The sequence below is a fragment of the Bos indicus genome, chromosome X, assembly GCF_029378745.1.
Source record: "Bos indicus isolate NIAB-ARS_2022 breed Sahiwal x Tharparkar chromosome X, NIAB-ARS_B.indTharparkar_mat_pri_1.0, whole genome shotgun sequence".
NCBI lineage: Eukaryota > Metazoa > Chordata > Mammalia > Artiodactyla > Bovidae > Bos > Bos indicus.
The window spans coordinates 74,344,861-74,364,505 of record NC_091789.1 but is presented as its reverse complement, the minus strand read 5'-3'; the positions used below and the strand labels follow the sequence as shown (position 1 = coordinate 74,364,505).

Genomic DNA, 19,645 nt, shown 5'->3' with positions numbered 1-19,645 from the left:
AATGCAGAGTTCCAAAGAATACCAGGAGAGATATTAAAGCCTTCCCCAGTGATCAATGCAAAGCAATAGAAGAAAACAACAGAATGGGAAAGACTCGAGATCTCTTCAAGAAAATCAGAGATCCCAAGGGAATATTTCATGCAAAGATGGGCACAATAAAGGACAGAAATGCTATGGACCTAACAGAAGCAGAAGATATTAAGAAGAGGTGGCAAGGATACACAGAAAAACTATATTAAAAACATCTTCATGACCCAGATAATCACAATGGTGTGATCACTCATCTAGAGTCAGAATCCTGGAATGTGAAGTCAAGTGGGCCTTAGGAAGCATCACTATGAACAAAGCTAGTGGAGGTGATGGAGCTATTTCAAGTCTTAAAAGATGATGCAGTGAAACTGCTGCACTCAATATGCCAGCAAATTTGGAAAACTCAGCAGTGGCCACAGGACTGGAAAAGGTCAGTTTTCATTCCAATCCCAAAGAAAGGCAATGCCAAAGAATGCTCAAACTACTGCTAATTGCACTGATCTCACACGCTAGTAAAGTAATGCTCAAAATTATCGAAGCCAGGCTTCAACAGTACATGAACCGTGAACTTTCAGATGTTCAAGCTGGTTTTAGAAAAGGCAGTGGAACCAGAGATCAAATTGCCAACATCCAACATGGAAACTGCCAACATGGAAAAAGCAAGAGAGTTCCAGAAAAACATCTATTTTTGCTTTATTGACTATGCCAAAGCCTTGCACTGTGCAGATCCCAACAAAATGTGGAAAATTCTTCAAGGGATGGGAATACCAGACAACCTGACCTGCCTCTTGAGAAATCTGTATGCAACAGTTAGAACTGGACATGGAACCAACAGACTGGTTCCAAATCAAGAAAGGAATATATCAAGGCTGTATATTGTCACCCTGCTTATTTAACTTATATGCAGACTACATCGTGAGATATGCTGGGCTGGATGAAGCACAAGCTGGAATCAAGATTGCTGGGAGAAATATCAATAAACCCAGATATCCAGATGACACCACCCTATGGCAGAAAGCGAAGAAGAACTAAAGAGCCTCTTGATGAAAGTGAAAGAGGAGAGTGAAAAAGTTGACTTAAAGCTCAACATTCAGAAAACTAAGATCATGGCATCCGGTCCATCTCCTCATGGCAAAAAGATGGGTGAACAGTGGAAACAGTGACAGACTTGATTTCTAGGGGCTCCAAAATCACTGCAGATGGTGACTGCAGCTATGAAAATAAAAGACGCTTGCTCCTTGAAAGAAAAGTTATAACCAAACTAGACATCATATTAAAAAGCAGAGATATTACTTTACCAACAAAGGTCCATCTAGTCAAAGCTATGGTTTTTCTAGTAGTCATGTATGGATGTGAGCATTGGACTATGAAGAAAATTGAGTGCTTAAGAATTGATGCTTTTGAACTGTGGTGTTGGAGAAGACTCTTGAGAGTCCCTTGGACTGCAAGGAGATCCAACCAGTCCATCCTAAAGAAAATCAGTCCTGAATATTCATTGGAAGGACTGATGCTGAAGCTGAAACACCAATATTTTGGCCACCTGATGCGAAGAACTGACTCATTTGAAAAGACCCTGATGCTGGGAAAGATTGAAGTTGGGAGGAGAAGCGGATGACAGAAGATGAGATGGTTGGATGGCATCCCTGACTCAATGGACATGAGTGTGAGTAAACTCTGCGAACTGGTGATAGACAGGGGGGCCTGGTGTCCTGCAGTCCATGGGGTCACAAAGAGTAAGACATGACTGAGCAACTGAACTGAACTGAAACATCTATATGTATATGTATGTGTGTATATATATATATATATGTGTGTGTGTGTGTGTAACTGATTCACTACACTGTACAGCTAAAACTATCAAAACATTGTTAACCTACTATACTCTAATATAAAATAAAAAGTTAAAAAAGATTCAGAGACTAAAAATGTTGCTGAGTTTGTGCTAATGAAATCAACAAATCATCACCTTTGGAAATTCCTAGAATACTATTCTATGCTATGCTAAGTCTCTTCAGTCGTGTCCAACTCTGTGTGACCCCATAGACAGCAGCCCACCATGCTCCTCCGTCCATGGAATTTTCCAGGCAAGAGTACCGGAGTGGGGTGCCATTGCCTCCTCTGTCCTAAAATACTAGTAGCATTAAAAATACGTATTTTATTTGAGAGAATAATAAGCATTCCATACAAACTTTAAGAGAAATGCAAATAAAAACTACAATGTGGTGTCATCTTACACCAGTGAATGGCCATCATCAAACGTTCTACAAACTATAAATGCTGGAGAGGGTGTGGAGAAAAGGAAACCCTCTAAAACTGCTGGTAGGAATGCAAACTGGTACAGTCACTATGGAGAACAGTGTCGATATTCCTTAAAAAACTGGGAATAGAACTGCCATACAGCCCAGCAATCCCACTGGTGGGCATATACTCCAAGGAAACCATCACCAAAAGAGACACATGTACTCCAGTATTCATTGCAGCACTATTTATAATAGCTAGGACATGGAAGCCACCAAGATGTCCATCGGCCAATGAGTGGATAAGGAAGTTGTACATATACACAATGGAATATTACTCAGGTATACAAAAGAATACACTTAAGTCAGTTCTAATTAGGTGGATGAACATAGAGCCTATTATACAGAGTGAAATAAGTCAGAAAGAGAAAGACAAATACTGTATATTAATGCATATATATAGAATCTAGAAGGATGCTACTGATGATCCTATGAACAGGGCAGCAAAGGAGACACAGGTGTAAAGAACAGACTTTTGGACTGTGCAAAAAGGAGAGGGTGGGATGATTTGAGAGAATAGCATTGAAACATATACATTACCATATGTAAAACAGATGACCAGTGCGAGTTCGATATTTGAAGCAAGGTAACCAAAGCCAGTGCTCTGGGACAACCTAGAGGGATAAAGTGGGAGGGATGTGGGAGGATAGGGTGACACATGTATACCTATGGCCAATTCATGTTGATGTATGGCAAAAGCCATCACAATATTGTAAAGTAATTATCCTCCAAATAAAATAAATAATTTCTTTAAAAAGTGAATATAAACGGTTCAAAAGCTACCAAATATGATCATGCTTATTTTGACAACATAAAAAATTAAGTCATGTCAGTCATCTACTAAAGAAGAATCCTAACATATTTTTTCTAACCTGGACAGTATTCAGAGAAGTATAGGACTTAGGTGGTGAAATATCAGATATCTTTTACTAGTGACCTATTACTGAATACTTACCAAATGTAAAGGCTGTCTTGAGAAATGGAACAATTCTTCATAACAAATCTAGATTTATTAAAACTACATTAACTATAATTCAGCTTTGCTAATCATATGCTAGATATACAGAGTGTGGGAAGCATTTTATTTAATTTTGCTTGTTTTAATTGAAGAAATCTATTACCATGAAAGTCTACAGCTACAATAAATGAGATGTAGCAGACTGGCTATCTAAATTAACCAAACACAAAACAGCATCGGGCCACATAGGCAATAATATATAAAGCTCAAATTTGAAAAATACTGTTTAAAGAATCTGTACATCATAGAGCAGTCTCTATAACCCACCATCATTTTTTTAAAGCCAATCAGAAAAAGACACAGCTGCCAGAATCACATTGGAATACGTGACCACAAACCCCCCACTAAAACAATCCTATATATGAAAACATTAAAAAGATGGATGAATAATTTATATTGTTAGTGTTTCTTATCACCCATATCATTTAATTGTCACAAAACAAATGTCTAAACTATCACACAGCAAAAAATACATAATGTTTTAAATCCAGAAAACTTAGGCCACAAATTAAATCAAATCCTTGAAAGTGATTCTAGGTGCTTTATTTACCAAAATTTTAGATTCCCCTTTCTGGCCACTGAAGTTGATTGCCTAATATAAATGCCATTAGAATCCAACACTATATTTTTACTGTCTTTCCATTAAAACTATAGGTCTTGCCTCATGTTTTAAAAACAATTTTATTATAGTACAGTTGACTTACAATGTTGTGTTAGTTTCTGCTCTACAGCAAAGTGAATCAGCTATACATGTACATATACCCACTCTTTTTTAGATTCTGTTCCCACATAGGTCATTACAGAGTACTGAGTAGTTTTCTAGTAGGTTCTTGGAAGGCAGCTATGCTCACCACTATATCACCAATGCACACTCTAGTTGGTTCTTATTAGTTATCTATATATAAGAGTGTGTATATGTCAAATCCAATCTCCCAATTTATCCCTTCCCATTCTTTCCCCTTTGGTAACCATAAGTTTGTTTTCTATATCTGTGACTCTATTTCTGTTTTATAAGTAAGTTCATTTGTACCACCAGCTTTAGTTAAAATTAGTATTTAACTATAACCCTGTGTATGTGTCTATGTGTTTACATTGGCTACACATGTACACATGCATACATACATATACACACATACAAACATCTTTTCTTCCTCCTGTGGTGTGGCATGGTATTTTCCCGCTAATTTATTAATACTAAAATATACCCTTCCCCATTACCTTTGTATTTACTTACACTCTTTTATAAATTTCCAACATGAATATTACTATGCCTTAGCCCATATGATCTGTAGATACAGCTCGATATGGTTTTGGTATAAGTTTACATTTAATTATACTAAAAATTAACATAAGTTATTATGTAAATTACAAAAGCTAAAATGACAACATTTTACCTCCCACCTTGTTAAACAGAACTGATATAATTGTTACATCATTAGTATCTGCAGAGAAAGCTGATTTTTGCATAGACCATTTCAAAAGAGAGTGTTGGACAAACCCAACTTAAATCTCTCTGCTGGTTTCTGAGAAAAATTCACTTTAACCAATTTCAGGGGTATAAAAGACATGAAAGATGATTTTATACAAAACTAAAAAAGAAAAGAACACTGTTTTCCTTATTTTCCACGTCTTTGCATCTGCACAATGCACAACTGACCTAATATGAGGCACACTGGGTCATTAAGTCTTGATTCTGCTACCTGTTAGTCTTATGGCCTAGTATAAATCACAGTAACTTCTACAGGTCTCAGTAGACTTATCTATACAATGAAGGTATTATAGAATACAATGTCTGAGTCTCCTTCCAGGTTTAAAAGAACTACAATTCTATGACACATATCACAGAAATGATAATCAAAATATCAACATCCATGAGGATGTCTACTTTAGTCAAAAAGTACAAATGGAAGTGTTAGTTGCTCAGTCATGTCCAACTCTATGTGACTCCATGGACTGTAGCCCTCTAGGCTCCTCTGTCCCTGGGATTCTCCAGGCAAGAATACTGGAGTGGGTAGCCATTCCCTTCTCCAGGGGATCTTCCTGACCCAGGGACTGAACCCGGGCCTCCTGCACTGCAGGCAAAATCTTTACTGTCTGAGCCACCAGAGACCCTACTTAAGTCAGACACTCCCTAAAATCTTTTTTTTTTTTTTTTAAGTTTCAGCTGATTTTTAAATTTTTTTAATATAAATTTCTTTATTTTCATTGGAGGCTAATTACTTTACAATATTGTATTGGTTTTGCCATACATCAACATGAATCCACCACAGGTATACACGTGTTCCCCATCCTGAACTCCCCACCCTCTTCCCTCCCTGTACCATCCCTCTGGGTCATCCCAGTGCACCAGCCCCAAGCACCCAATAACATGCATCAAACCTGGACTGGTGATTTGTTTCATGTATGATATTATACATGTTTCAATGCCATTCTCCCAAATCATCCCACCCTTTCCCTCTCCCACAGAGTCCAAAAGACTGTTCTATACATCTGTGTCCCTTTTGCTATCTCATATACAGGGTTATGATTACCATCTTTCTAAATTCCATATATATGCATTAGTATACTGTATTGGTGTTTTTCTTTTTGGCTTACTTCACTCTGTATAACAGGCTCCAGTTTCATCCACATCATTAGAACTGATTCAAATGAATTATTTTTAATGGCTGAGTAATACTCCATTGTGTATATGTACCATTGCTTTCTTATCCATTCATCTGCTGATGGACATCTAGGTTGCTTCCATGTCTTGGCTACTATAAACAGTGCTGTGATGAACATTGGAATACACGTGTCTCTCAATTCTGGTTTCCTCGGTGTGTATGTCCAGCATGGGATTGCTGGGTCATATGGCAGTTCTATTTCCAGTTTTATAAGGAATCTCCACACTGTTCTCCATAGTGGCTGTACTAGTTTGCATTCCCACCAACAGTGTAAGAGGGTTCCCTTTTCTCCACACCCTCTCCAGCATTTATTGCTTGTAGACTTTTAGATCGCACCCGTTCTGACTGGCGTGCAATGGTACCTCATTGTGGTTTTGATTTGCATTTCTCTGATAATGAGTGATGTTGAGCATCTTTTCATGTGTTTGTTAGCCATCTGTATGTCTTCTTTGGAGAAATGTCTATTTAGTTCTTTGGCCCATTTTTTGATTGGGTCGCTTTTTTTTCTGGAATTGAGCTGCAGGAGTTGCTTGTATATTTTTGAGATTAATTGTTTGTCAGTTGCTTCATTTGCTATTATTTTCTCCCATTCACCTCACTTATAGTTTCCTTTGTTGTGCAGAAGCTTTTAACTTTAATTAGGTCCCATTTGTTTATTTTTGCTTTTATTTCCAATATTCTGGGAGGTGGGTCAAAGAGGATCCTGCTGTCATTTATGTGGGAGAGTGTTTTGCCTATGTTCTCCTCTAGGAGTTTTATAGTTTCTGGTCTTACATTTAGATCTTTAATCTATTTTGAGTTTATTTTTGTGTATGATGTCAGAAAGTGTTCTAGTTTCATTCTTTTACAAGTGGTTGACCAGTTTTCCCAGCACCACTTGTTAAACAGATTGTCTTTAATCCATTGTGTATTCTTGCCTCCTTTGTCAAAGATAAGGTGTCCATAGGTGTGTGGGTTTTTCTCTGGGCTTTCTATTTTGTTCCATTGATCTATATTTCTGTCTTTGTGCCAGTACCATACTGTCTTGATGACTGTGGCTTTGTAGTAGAGCCTGAAGTCAGGTAGGTTGATTCCTCCAGGTCCATTCTTCTTTCTCAAGATAGCTTTGGCTATTTGAGGTTTTTTTGTATTTCCATAAAAATTGTGAAATTATTTGTTCTAGCTCTGTGAAAAATACCGTTGGTAGCTTGATAGGGATTGCACTGAATCTATAGATTGCTTTGGGTAGTATACTCATTTTCACTATATTGATTCTTCCAATCCATGAACATGGTATATTTCTCCATCTATTTGTGTCCTCTTTGATTTCTTTCACCAGTATTTTATAGTTTTCTATATATAGGTCTTTAGTTTCTTTAGGTAGATATATTCCTAAGTATTTTATTCTTTTTCTTGCAATGGTAAATGGAATTGTTTCCTTAATTTCTCTTTCTATTTTCTCATTATTAGTGTATAGGAATGCCAAGGATTTCTGTGTGCTGATTTTATATTCTGAAACTTTACTATAAAATCTTAAGAACACTCTTCTATGTAATGAGATCTTATAAAATGAGAGACTAGGATTATACTCCTTGCATAGAATGGTCTAATATTAAATAGTTAAGCAGTCTTTTTAAATAGTTAGAAATTTCTGAAATAATTTACATGCAATTCTTTTTGAAAACCAGGTAATAGATTTCAAATGAACTCAGGTTATCCTTTTAGTTAAATATTTTCATGTTAGATCTCCTTTCTACCCTATAGTTAAAGACAGTCTTATTTAATTCAGAGGACTCTGAATTTTAATCCAGTTACTCATATATTGGCAATAAATATTTCATCCATTAAACTTCAAAAGGGTAAATTTCATGGCATGTAAATTATGCTCCAATAAAGTTGTTAAAAAAATTTATGAATAAGAATTTCTACCAAGAAAATCTGTCCTATGCTTTGAATTACTGCTATTTTAGTAAGAACTGGATTTGCTTATTAACTCACCTAAATACATTTCTTTAATTGACATAAGATTTTCTCCTTTCATACTATTCTTTGCCCTTATATTTGAAAAATGTAGCTCAATAATGTGAGTACTTACTTGGCAAGAATCTGCTTCTCCCTCTTCCATTGGGTCATCAACCATTTTAAGACCATTCACCTGAAAAATATTTTTCAAAACTGAAGTTCAAGAGTACTGGAACAAGAGTAGTAACTAAGAAAAAAATACAACCCTAGGCTGCCCCTCACAATTTAACAAGACCCACACTTAAGGAAACACAAAAGGACAAAGAACACATAGAAAGTACTTAGAAAAGGAACATTATTAATATGATTTCTGGGTTATCTTTAAGAATTCTTGATTTTCAAAGCTGTGTATTTCATTTCATATTGTTTAGAGCTTTGTTATGATTAATGAATATATACTAAACATATGACCTGTATACTTTCATTAGGACTGTCCCAAATCAAATATTTATAAGACAGGAAAAATTACTCAGAGGAAATTTATTGTGAGGATATAGTCTAAGTAAATAAGGATGGGAAAGGTATCATATAATTACACTGTTGTGAATTCCTTTCCTTTCAATAAGTTCAATTAAATTTTGAATTACTCTACAGAAGAAATAATAAAGTATAGCAGAAAAATACAAATGGCCAAGGAAACAAAATTATTTCAACATACAAAGCTCAGTGGGTAATAATACTCTTCAAGCAATACCTCAGAAAGGAGTAAGCATGGAGAATTTAGATTAACGGTCTGCAAGCTGTAGTCCATGGTCCAAACTGGCCCACTGTTTTTATAAATAACAGTTTACTGGAACACACAGACATCCATTTGTTTCCATATTACCTATGGCTGCTTTCTCACTTCAACAGAAGTATTGAACAGTTCACTGAGAACCTATGCCTGCAAAGCCCAAAATATTTACTATTTGGCCCGTTACAGAAAAACTCTGTCAACCACTGGTCTCTTAAATAAGATATTTGAAAATTAAGCAACAGCAAGATGGCCTAAAAATTAAATTTTACCATTGTCTATTTATGAGTCCTCAATTTATTTTTTAATTAACAAGAAAAGAAAGAAAACTAAACTAAATAGAGCTTCTGATGACAGCCAAGATAGAATAAGACTATCTCCCCTCTGATTATTAACTAAAAACTCTGGACAAAACATAAAAAGCAACTACCTGAGGCCTTTAAAAACTAAATAAGAACAAGCAGATTAGAGGGGGAAATAAAAATTTGAATAATAACTAGTACTCTAGTGAGTTTCTTAGGTTTATTTTCTACCTTTATCTCTTGATTTTGACCCAAGGATAGACTGAGTCATGGAACTACATGAAGAAAAGTTCGAGAGCACTAGAGAAAGACATACTTTTCAGCTGGTGAGCGTAAAGAAAACTTCAACTTTATTTCCCCACTTTTGTTTTTCTTTTTTGATTATCATTCTCGCTCCAAGGCAAGCCTCATTCATGAGAAAACCTCTGTCTCTGATTGGAGGAATCAGAAAAAGAGGTTCCTATAAAAATAATATAGGGGGTAATACTTGTTTTTCTTCACTCTCTCCTGCATTTCACCCCAACAGTGCAAAGCTACGTAACAGCATGAAAGGCTAAGACTAAGATAAACTCAAATTTCTGGTCAGAGGAACAAGAATAAAAGGTCCTTGCCAATTGGTGAATCCATAGAAGAAATCACAGAGGTGATAGAATGGGAAAAGGAGATTCCATAATACTGTGTATGAACAGACACAAATCCTGTTCTCAAAAACAAACTGCACATATGTGGAAAAGAATCAGAGAAGTCTAACAAAGGCTTTGAAAACTGAACTGTTCAAGCCTCAGACTAAACCACTGAGTTAGCAAAGGCACTGTGTGGCACATGCTAACGTGCTGACCTAAACACTCTGAAAACATATTTAACACAGGAACCATCATCCAGAGAGGGTGAGAAAGAACTTGGGAGTCTGAATCTAACCGCACTGAATGCTGAAACAATCAAATTCAACAGGTATCAATTCCAGGATAACATAAATGTTGAAATATCTTACAAGCACTTTAAGCAGCTATTATAATTATGTTCTTTGGGATAAAAATAAACACACCTGAATGGAAAGGTTTAAAGTTATAGGCAGAGAAAAAGAAACTATAAAATAATCAAATGTAAATAACTTTAGAACAAAAATATTATAATGTATGAGTTCAGTTTAGTTCTGTTTAGTCTCCCACTCATGTCCAACTATTTGCAGCCCCAAGGACTACAGCATGCCAGGCCTCCCTCTCCATGACCAACTCCAGAAGTTTACTCAAACTCATGTCCGTCAAGTCTGTGATGCCATCCAGCCATCTCATCCTCTGTCGTCAAGTCTGTGATGCCATCCAGCCATCTCATCCTCTGCCGTTCCCTTTTCCACCTTCAATCTTTCCTATCATCAGGGTCTTTTCAAATAAGTCAGTTCTTCACATCAGGTGGCAAAACTATTGGTGTTTCAGCTTCAGCATCAGTCCTTCCAATGAATATTCAGGACTGATTTCCTTTAGGATGGACAGACTGGATCTCCTTGCAGTCCAAGGGATTCTCAAAAATCCTCTCCAACACCACAGTTCAAAAGTATCATTTCTTCAGTACTCAGCTTTATTTACAAGCCAACTCTAATATCCATACAGGACTACTGGAAAAACAATAGCTTTGACTAGACGGATCTTCATTGGCAAAGTAATGTCTCTGCTTTTTAATATGCTGTCTAGGTTGGTCATAACTTTTCTTTCAAGGGGTAAGTGTCTTTTAATTTCATGGCTGCATTCACCATCTGCAGTGATTTTGGAGCCCCCAAAAATAAAGTCTGTCACTATTTCCATTGTTTCCCTATCTATTTGCCATGAGGTAATGGGACCAGATGCCATGATTTTAGTTTTCTGAATGTTGAGCTTTAAGCCAACTTTTTCACTCTCCTCTTTCACTTCCATCAAGAGGGTCTTTAGTTCTTTGCTTTCTGTCATAAGGGTGGTGTCATCTACATATCTGAGGTTACTGATTATTTCTCCTGGCAATCATGATTCCAGCTTGTACTTCATCCAGCCCAGAGTTTCTCATGATGTACTCTGCACGTAAGTTAAATAAGCAGGGTGACAATATACACCCTTGATGTACTCCTTTTCCTATTTGGAACCAGTCTTTTGTTCCATGTCCAGTTCTAACTGTTGCTTCTTGACCTGCATACAGATTTCTCAGGAGGCAGGTCAGGTGGTCTGGGATTCCTATCTCTTGAAGAATTTTCCACAGTTTGTTGTGAAGCAGAAGTAGACGTTTTTTCTGGCACTCTCTCACTTTTTCAATGACCAATGGATGTTGGCAATTTGATCACTGGTTCCTCTGCCTTTTCTAAATCCAGCTTGAACATCTGGAAGTTCACAGTTCATATACTGTTGAAGCTGGGCTTGGAGAATTTTGAGTATTACTTTGCTAGCATGTGAGACGAGTGCCAACTGTGTGGCAATTTGAGCATTCTTTGGCATTGCCTTTCTTTGGGATTGGAATGAAAACTGACCTTTTTCAGTCCTGTGGCCACTGCTGAGTTTTCCAAATTTGCTGGCATATGGAGTGCAGCACTTTCACAGCATCATCTTTTAGGATTTGAAGTAGCTCAACTGGAATTCTGTCACATACATTAGCTTTGTTCGTAGTGATGCTTCCTAAGGCCCACTTGACTTCGCATTCCAGGATGTCTGGCTCTAGGTGAGTGATCTCACGATTGGGATCATCTGGGTCATGAAGATCTTTTTTTGTATAGTTCTTCTGTGTATTCTTGCCACCTCTTCTTAATATTTTCTGCTTCTGTTAGGTCGATACCATTTCTGTCATTTATTGTGCCCATCTTTGCATGAAATATTCTCTTGGTATCTCTCATTTTATTGAAGAGATCTCTAGTCTTTCCCATTCTATTGTTTTCCTCTATTTCTTTGCATTGATCACTGAGGAAGGTTTTCTTATCTCTCCTTGTTTTTCTTTGGAACTCTGCATTCAAATGGGTATATCCTTCCTTTTCTCCTTTGCCTTGCATTTCTCCTCTTTTCACAGCTATTTGTAAGGCCTCCTCAGACAGCCATTTTGCCTTTTTGCATTTCTTTTTCTTGCAGATGGTCTTGATCCCTGCGTCCTGGACAATGTCATGAACCTCTGTTCATAGTTCTCCAGGCACTCTTTCAGATCTAGTCCCCTGAATCTATTTCTCACTTCCACTGTATAATCGTAAAGGATTTGATTAAGGTCATACCTGAATGGTCTAGTGGTTTCCCATACTTTCTTCAATTTAATTCTGAATTTGGCAATAAGGAGTTCATCATCTGAGCCATAGTCTTGTTTTTGCTGACTGTATAGAGCTTCTCTATCTTTGGCTGCAAAGAATATAATCAATCTGATTTTGGAACTGACCATCTGGTGATGTCCATGTGTAGAGTCTTCTCTTGTGTTGTTGGAAGAGGTTGTTTGCTATGACCAGTGTGTTCTCTTGGCAAAACTCTATTTGCTTCTGCCCTGCTTCATTGTGGACTCCCAAGGCCAAATTTGCCTGTTTCTCCAGGTATTTCTTGACTTTCTACTTTCGCATTCCAGTCCCCTATAATGAAAAGGACATCTTTTTGGGGTGTTAGTTCTAGAAGGTCTTGTAGGTCTTCATAGAACCGTTCAACTTTAGCTTCTTCAGCAGTACTGTTTGGGGCATATATATGCATTACTGTGATACTGAATGGCTTTCCTTGGAAATGAATAGAGATCATTCTGTTCTTTTTGAGATTGTATCCAAGTCCTGCCTTTCATACTCTTTTGTTTACCATGATGTTTACTCCATTTCTTCTAATGGATTCTTGCCCACAGTAGTAGATATAATGGTCATCTGAGTTAAATTCACCCATTCCAGTCCATTTTAGTTCGCTGATTCCTAAAATGTCAATGTTCACTCTTGCCATCTCCTGTTTGACCATTTCCAGTTTGCCTTGATTCATGCACCTAACATTCCAGGTTCCTATGCAATACTACTGTTTACAGCATCAGACTTTACTTCCATCACCACTCAAATGCACAACTGGGTGGTATTGTTGCTTTGGCTCCATCTCTTCATTCTTTCTGGTACTACTTCTCCACTGATTTCCAGTAGCAAACTGGGCACCTACTGACCTGGGGAATTCATCTTTCAATGTCCTATCTTTTTGCCTTTTCATACTGTTCGTGGGCAATTCAACAATGGCAATTCAATTCATACTAAATATTAAGAGGAAAGTCTGTAGAGATAGGAAGTATATTAGTGATTCCTTAGGGCTAGGGGATGGGAAGACGGAGATAACAACTACAAGGTAGAAGGTTTCTTTTTGATGTGACAAAAAATGTTCTAAAATTGACTGTGGTGATGGTTACACGTATCTGTGAATACTGTATACCATAAGGTTGTGCATTTTAAGTGGGTGAATTATGTGGTATGTGAATTATGTTTCAATAAAGCTGTCTTTTTAAAAATGGCTGGGGATTTCCCAAATTTGGTAAAAGACATAAATTTACAATTTCAAGAAGCTCAGGGAAACCCAAAAGGTATAAAATTAAAGAAAGCCATCCCAAGACGTATCTTAATTAAACTACACTAAATCAAAAGAAGTTTCTAAAGCAATGAGAGAAAAACACATTACATAGACATCAAATTGAATAACAGATTTCTTTTTTAATATTTCTTATGAGACATCATGGACGTCGAAAGACAGTAAGAATATTTACCTGAGATAAATGGAAACTTATGTTAACACAAAAACCTATACATGAATGTATATAGCAGCTTTGTTTCTAACTGCTTTTTGGAAACATTCCAGATGTCCTTCAACATGGAGAAAGAATAGAATACTACTCAGCAATGAAAAGTGGAACACTACCCAGCAACACATAAAGAACAATCTACTTATATATTCAACAATATGGATGAATCTGAAATCAGAAATGTATAATTACATTATATAATTAATGGGAAGAAAACAGCCTCAAAAGCATATATACTGTATGATTCTATTTATCAGACATTATGGAAAAGGTAAAACGATAAGGTGTGGAGAAAGGATTAGCAATAGTCAGAGTTTAGGCCTAGCAGTAGGCAGCAATGAGAATTGAGGTAGGTCAGGGGATGATGGGACTAATCTGACTGTGGTGGTGGTTACACAACTCTATTCATCTCAGAACCTTACATGAAAAAGAGCGAATTTTACTGTATGTAAATTTGAAAATAAACTTATTAAAGAGTAATTTACCCAGCATTATTTACTTGACTAGCATCTTTATAAAAATCTCAACAAAAAACAAATAAAATCACCAACAATCCTTATCTTACTTGATCTTACATGTCACTGCTGACCAACCACTCCCTCCTGTTTGAGATTTTTAGAACCATACTTTCATTTCCTTTTACTCAAATTTCTTTGCTCTTTTCAGTATACTTGAAACATTGTAGGTCCTCAGGAAATGGACTTGGGCCACAATTTCATCTCACTTTACATCTTTCCCCAGATAGATAATTTACTGACATGATTCACATTTACTCAGACACTACTCTTCTGAGTTCCTGACCCATATAATCAACTGCCTACTTGACATTTCCACTTGCTCATCTGTCTTTCAAAAAATAAATAATATAAAAACAAATTAGTGATCCCCCTCCAACACACATACATCTTTCCTCCAGGGCAAATAGCACCACTATTTGTTGTCTTAACTCAAAAGCACATATAGACTATGGGGGATGAAAGAATAGTAATGAATTCATCTCCAGCATATAGGAAGAGGTACATTCAGCAAGAGTCCACAAACCAATATTAAGACAGAATCCTGATAAGTGAAATTTTACTACAAAATGACTTTCAAGATTATCCACTTTTTAAAAAGGTAATACTGCATTCCTCTGTTACCTCAGTCACTGGTTACTTCCAATTCATACCATCCTATGATTAATTTAGCATGAACCTGTGTGCCTGAAGTAACTATAAATAAATTAACCTGAATGAGTTAAGAAGATGACTATATCCTAAAAAACAACACAGTCTACATAAATAGGCTTTAAAAAGAAAACACTCCAATACTCCCACCTCATCTGCCTTCAACAAGATACCAGGTTTTCAAAATAAGAATATTCATTTCTCTAAAGGACTTTAGTATTCAGTGATATTTACTGTAACAAGTCATTTTTATCTGCATAAAAACATTTTCAGAATTCTCTGGGACAATAAAACTTTATTTCAAGAACAAAATTTATATTTTGAAAAACAAACAGATATGCTATTTCCCCCAATAAATGCCAAGCAGGGAATTTAAAAATTCCCAACAGAAGATTCTGAAAGCTAATCAACAATTACAAAGATACTAATAATTTACTCAAATACTCAAATTCAAGTGAACACCCTTTTTTATCAGAGCCCAGTGAAGAATTTTTTAATTATTTTCAATTTCTCAAAAAATAATTCTGGACAAACAGAAATACTAAACTTGAATCACAGTACTCATCTGATCTCAGAAAATCACAAAGGTAACCCTAAAACTATCATTTTCTCACTATTAATGACAAAAGTAGCTCATCATGGGAAATTAAACTGACAAAGTATATTTTCCCTTCAGATCCTTAGAACTGGAGGTGGTGTGGGAAAATGAATGCATAAGTGCACAGAGCTTTTAAAAAGACTGTAATCTGATCATGATTAACACTATTAAGCATTATCTGTTCCTCAGTGTTAAATTTGAGAAATTCATGACTTGGTGTTGACCAGAATACTGAAGAAAGATGCAGAAACATAAAATATGCAAGGAAGGTAAAAAGTAAGTGAGAAACATGGGTAATGTAAATCACTAATAAAACATACACAGCTTCCCTGGTGGCTCAGACCTCAAAGAATCTGCCTGCAATGCAGGAGATCTGGATTCGATCCCTGGGTTGGGAGGATCCCCTGAAGAAGGGCATGACAACCCACTCCAGTATCCTTGCCTGAAGAATCCCAGGAACAGAGGAGACTGGTGGGCTACAGTCCACAGGGTTACAGAAAGTCGGGCATAACTATGTCACTTAGCACACACAACAAAACATAAATATTCACAACAAATTCGATGGTACTATATACTTTCAAGTAGTCTCCAGGATCACCAAATTCCACCTAATAAACAAAAGCACTATATTTATATAGTGCCTACCACTAGACCATTCAGGTATGACCTAAATAAAATCCCTTGTGATTATACAGTGGAAGTGAGAAATAGATTTAAGGGCCTAGATCTGATGGATACAGTGCCTGATGAACTATAGAATGTGGTTCGTGACATTGTACAGGAGACAGGGATCAAGACCATTCCCATAGAAAAGAAGTGCAAAAAAGCAAAATGGCTGTCTGGGGAGGCCTTACAAATAGCTGTGAAAAGAAGAGAAGCGAAAAGCAAGGGAGAAAAGGAAAGATATAAGCATCTGAATGCAGAGTTCCAAACAATAGCAAGAAGAGATAAGAAAGCCTTCTTCAGCGATCAATGCAAAGAAATAGAGGAAAACAACAGAATGGGGAAGACTAGGGATCTCTTCAAGAAAATCAGAGATATCAAAGGAACATTTCATGCAAAGGTGAGCTCGATAAAGGACAGAAATGCTGTGGACCTAACAGAAGCAGAAGATATTAAGAAGAGATGGCAAGAATACACAAAAGAACTGTACAAAAAAGATCTTCACAACCCAGATAATCACGATGGTGTGATCACTGACCTAGAGCCAGACATCCTGGAATGTGAAGTCAAGTGGGCCTTAGAAAGCATCGCTACGAACAAAGCTAGTGGAGGTGATGGAATTCCAGTTGAGCTATTCCAAATCCTGAAAGATGATGCTGTGAAAATGCTGCACTCAATATGCCAGCAAATTTGGAAAACTCAGCAGTGGCTACAGGACTGGAAAAGATCAGTTTTCATTCCAATCCCAAAGAAAGGCAATGCAAAAGAATGCTCAAACTACCACACAATTGCACTAATCTCACACGCTAGTAAAGTAATGCTCAAAATTCTCCAAGCCAGGCTTCAGCAATACGTGAACCGTGAACTTCCAGATGTTCAAGCTGGTTTGAGAAAAGGCAGAGGAACCAGAGATCAAATTGCCAACATCTGCTGGTCATAGAAAAAGCAAGAGAATTCCAGAAAAACATCTATTTCCGCTTTATTGACTATGCCAAAGTCTTTGATTGTGTGGATCACAATAAACTGTGGAAAATTCTTCAAGAGATGGGAATACCAGACCACCTGATCTGCCTCTTGAGAAATTTGTATGCAGGTCAGGAAGCAACAGTTAGAACTGGACATGGAACAACAGACTGGTTCCAAATAGGAAAAGGAGTTTGTCAAGGCTCCTATTGTCACCATGTTTATTTAACTTATATGCAGAGTACATCATGAGAAACACTGGACTAGAAGAAACACAAGCTGGAATCAAGATTGCCGGGAAAAATATCAATAACCTCAGATATGCAGATGACACCACCCTTATGGAAGAAAGTGAAGAGGAACTCAAAAGCCTCTTGATGAAAGTGAAAGTGGAGAGTGAAAAAGTTGGCTTAAAGCTCAACATTCAGAAAACGAAGATCATGGCATCCGGTCCCACCACTTCATGGGAAATAGATGGGGAAACAGTGGAAACAGTGTCAGACTTTATTTTTCTGGCCTCCAAAATCACTACAGATGGTGACTGCAGCCATGAAATTAAAAGACGCTTACTCCTTGGAAGGAAGTTATGACCAACCTAGATAGCATATTCAAAAGCAGAGACATTACTTTGCCAACAAAGGACCGTCTAATCAAGGCTATGGTTTTTCCTGTGGTCATGTATGGATGTGAGAGTTGGACTGTGAAGAAGGCTGAGTGCTGAAGAATTGGTGCTTTTAAACTGTGGTGTTGGAGAAGACTCTTGAGAGTCCCTTGGACTGCAAGGAGATCCAACCAGTCCATTCTGAAGGAGATCAGCCCTGGGATTTCTTTGGAAGGAATGATGCTAAAGCTGAAACTCCAGTACTTTGGCCATCTCATGCAAAGAGTTGACTCATTGGAAAAGACTCTGATGCTGGGAGGGATTGGGGGCAGGAGGAGAAGGGGACGACAGAGGATGAGATGGCTGGATGGCATCACTGACTCGATGGAGGTGAGTCTGAGTGAACTCCGGGAGTTTGTGATGAACAGGGAGGCCTGGCGTGCTGCAGTTCATGGGGTTGCAAGGAGTCGGACACGACTGAGTGACTGATCTGATCTGATCTCTGAATGCTAAAAATGTTTCAGAAGTTCATGTTCAAAGAAATTTTTCTCTCTCAAATAACCTTCACGTTTACAGATTAGTTGCTGACAGATTCAGAAAGAAGAGTTCTTCATTTTTGTTACTTCATTTAAATAACCACAGCAAATTAGATCTAAATTTAGAGGTGGATCCACATCTGCCTAAAATAAAGATCTATGCCTGTTTCTAGGCATACTTCAGATATAATGCAAATTCAGTTACAGGTCACCACAATAAAGAAATTGTTGCAATAAAGCAAATCACAGAAATATTTCAGCTTCCCGATGCACATAAAGTTATACTATACCACAGGGTTGCAATTGAGTTGGACATGACTTAGCGACTAAACAAAAACAACTACAACATACTGCAGTCTATTAAGTGTGCAACAGCACTATATCTTTAAAAAGAATATACATACCTTAACTTAAAAATACTATAGTTTATTACTGAAAACTGCTAACTATTATCTGAGCCTTCAGTGAGTCGCAATAGTAACATCAAAGGTCACTGACCATAGGTTTTGGCTGCCATCATGCCATCAAAACTAAAGACACAAAACCTTGTAAGCCAAGGCCACAACTGCACTGGCAAACACCAGAAGCATCCAGGAGTCCAAGATAATGCTGGTAGCATGCATGAACACAGGATCAACGTTTACAAGTATCACCCTCTTTACTTTGGGAAAGTTGGTATAAGTTGTGACAATAATTGTCAGGAATGAATGAGATGTGACCTGAGGACTTCCATGTTTGCTTTTCATGCTGAACTTTTGCTGAATGCCTTAAATTAACCCTGCTAAATGGTTCCTGTGTTGCTAATAGAACGTGAATAGTGTACATGAATTGTGAACTTCCAGATGTTCAAGCTGAATTTAGAAAAGGCAGAGTAGCCAGAGATCAAACTGCCAACATGTGTTGGATCATCAAAAAAGCAAGAGAGCTGCAGAAAAAAATCTGCTTTATCGACTATGCCAAAGCCTTGCACTGTATGGATCACAACAAACTGTGGAAAATTCTTAAAGAGATGGGAATACCAGACCATCTGATATGCCTCATGAGAAATCTGTATGCAGGTCAAGAAACAACAGTTGGAACTGAACATGGAACAACAGACTAGTTTCAAATGGAGAAAGGAGTACGTCAAGGCTGTATACTGTCATATTGCTTATTTAACTTATATGCAGAGTACATCATGAGAAATGCTGGACTGGATAAAACATAAGCTGGAATCAAGATTGCCAGTAGAAATATCAATAACCTCAGATATGAAGATGACACAACCCTTATGGCAGAAAGTGAAGAACGAAAGAGCCTCTTGATGAAAGTAAAAGAGGAGAGTGAAAAAGTTGGCT

The 19,645-nt window shown here is 37.2% G+C and overlaps 1 protein-coding gene across 27 annotated transcripts in view; it reads right to left on the bottom strand.

Annotated features, from left to right (window-relative positions):
• Nucleotides 1-19,645, bottom strand: part of RPS6KA6 (ribosomal protein S6 kinase A6) — a 388,962-nt gene that overhangs the window by 149,453 nt on the left and 219,864 nt on the right. For 24 of the 27 annotated variants that reach the window (XR_011565333.1, XM_070784482.1, XM_070784464.1 and 21 more), the window contains one exon: nt 8,083-8,142. The exons of the other annotated variants lie outside the window; for them this stretch is intronic. Coding sequence is in view for 23 of the 24 variants with exons in the window: in XM_070784464.1 (XP_070640565.1) it covers nt 8,083-8,142 (60 nt within the window). In the remaining variant the exon portion in view is untranslated. The remainder of the gene's footprint in view (nt 1-8,082; nt 8,143-19,645) is intronic. 27 annotated transcript variants of the gene reach the window in all.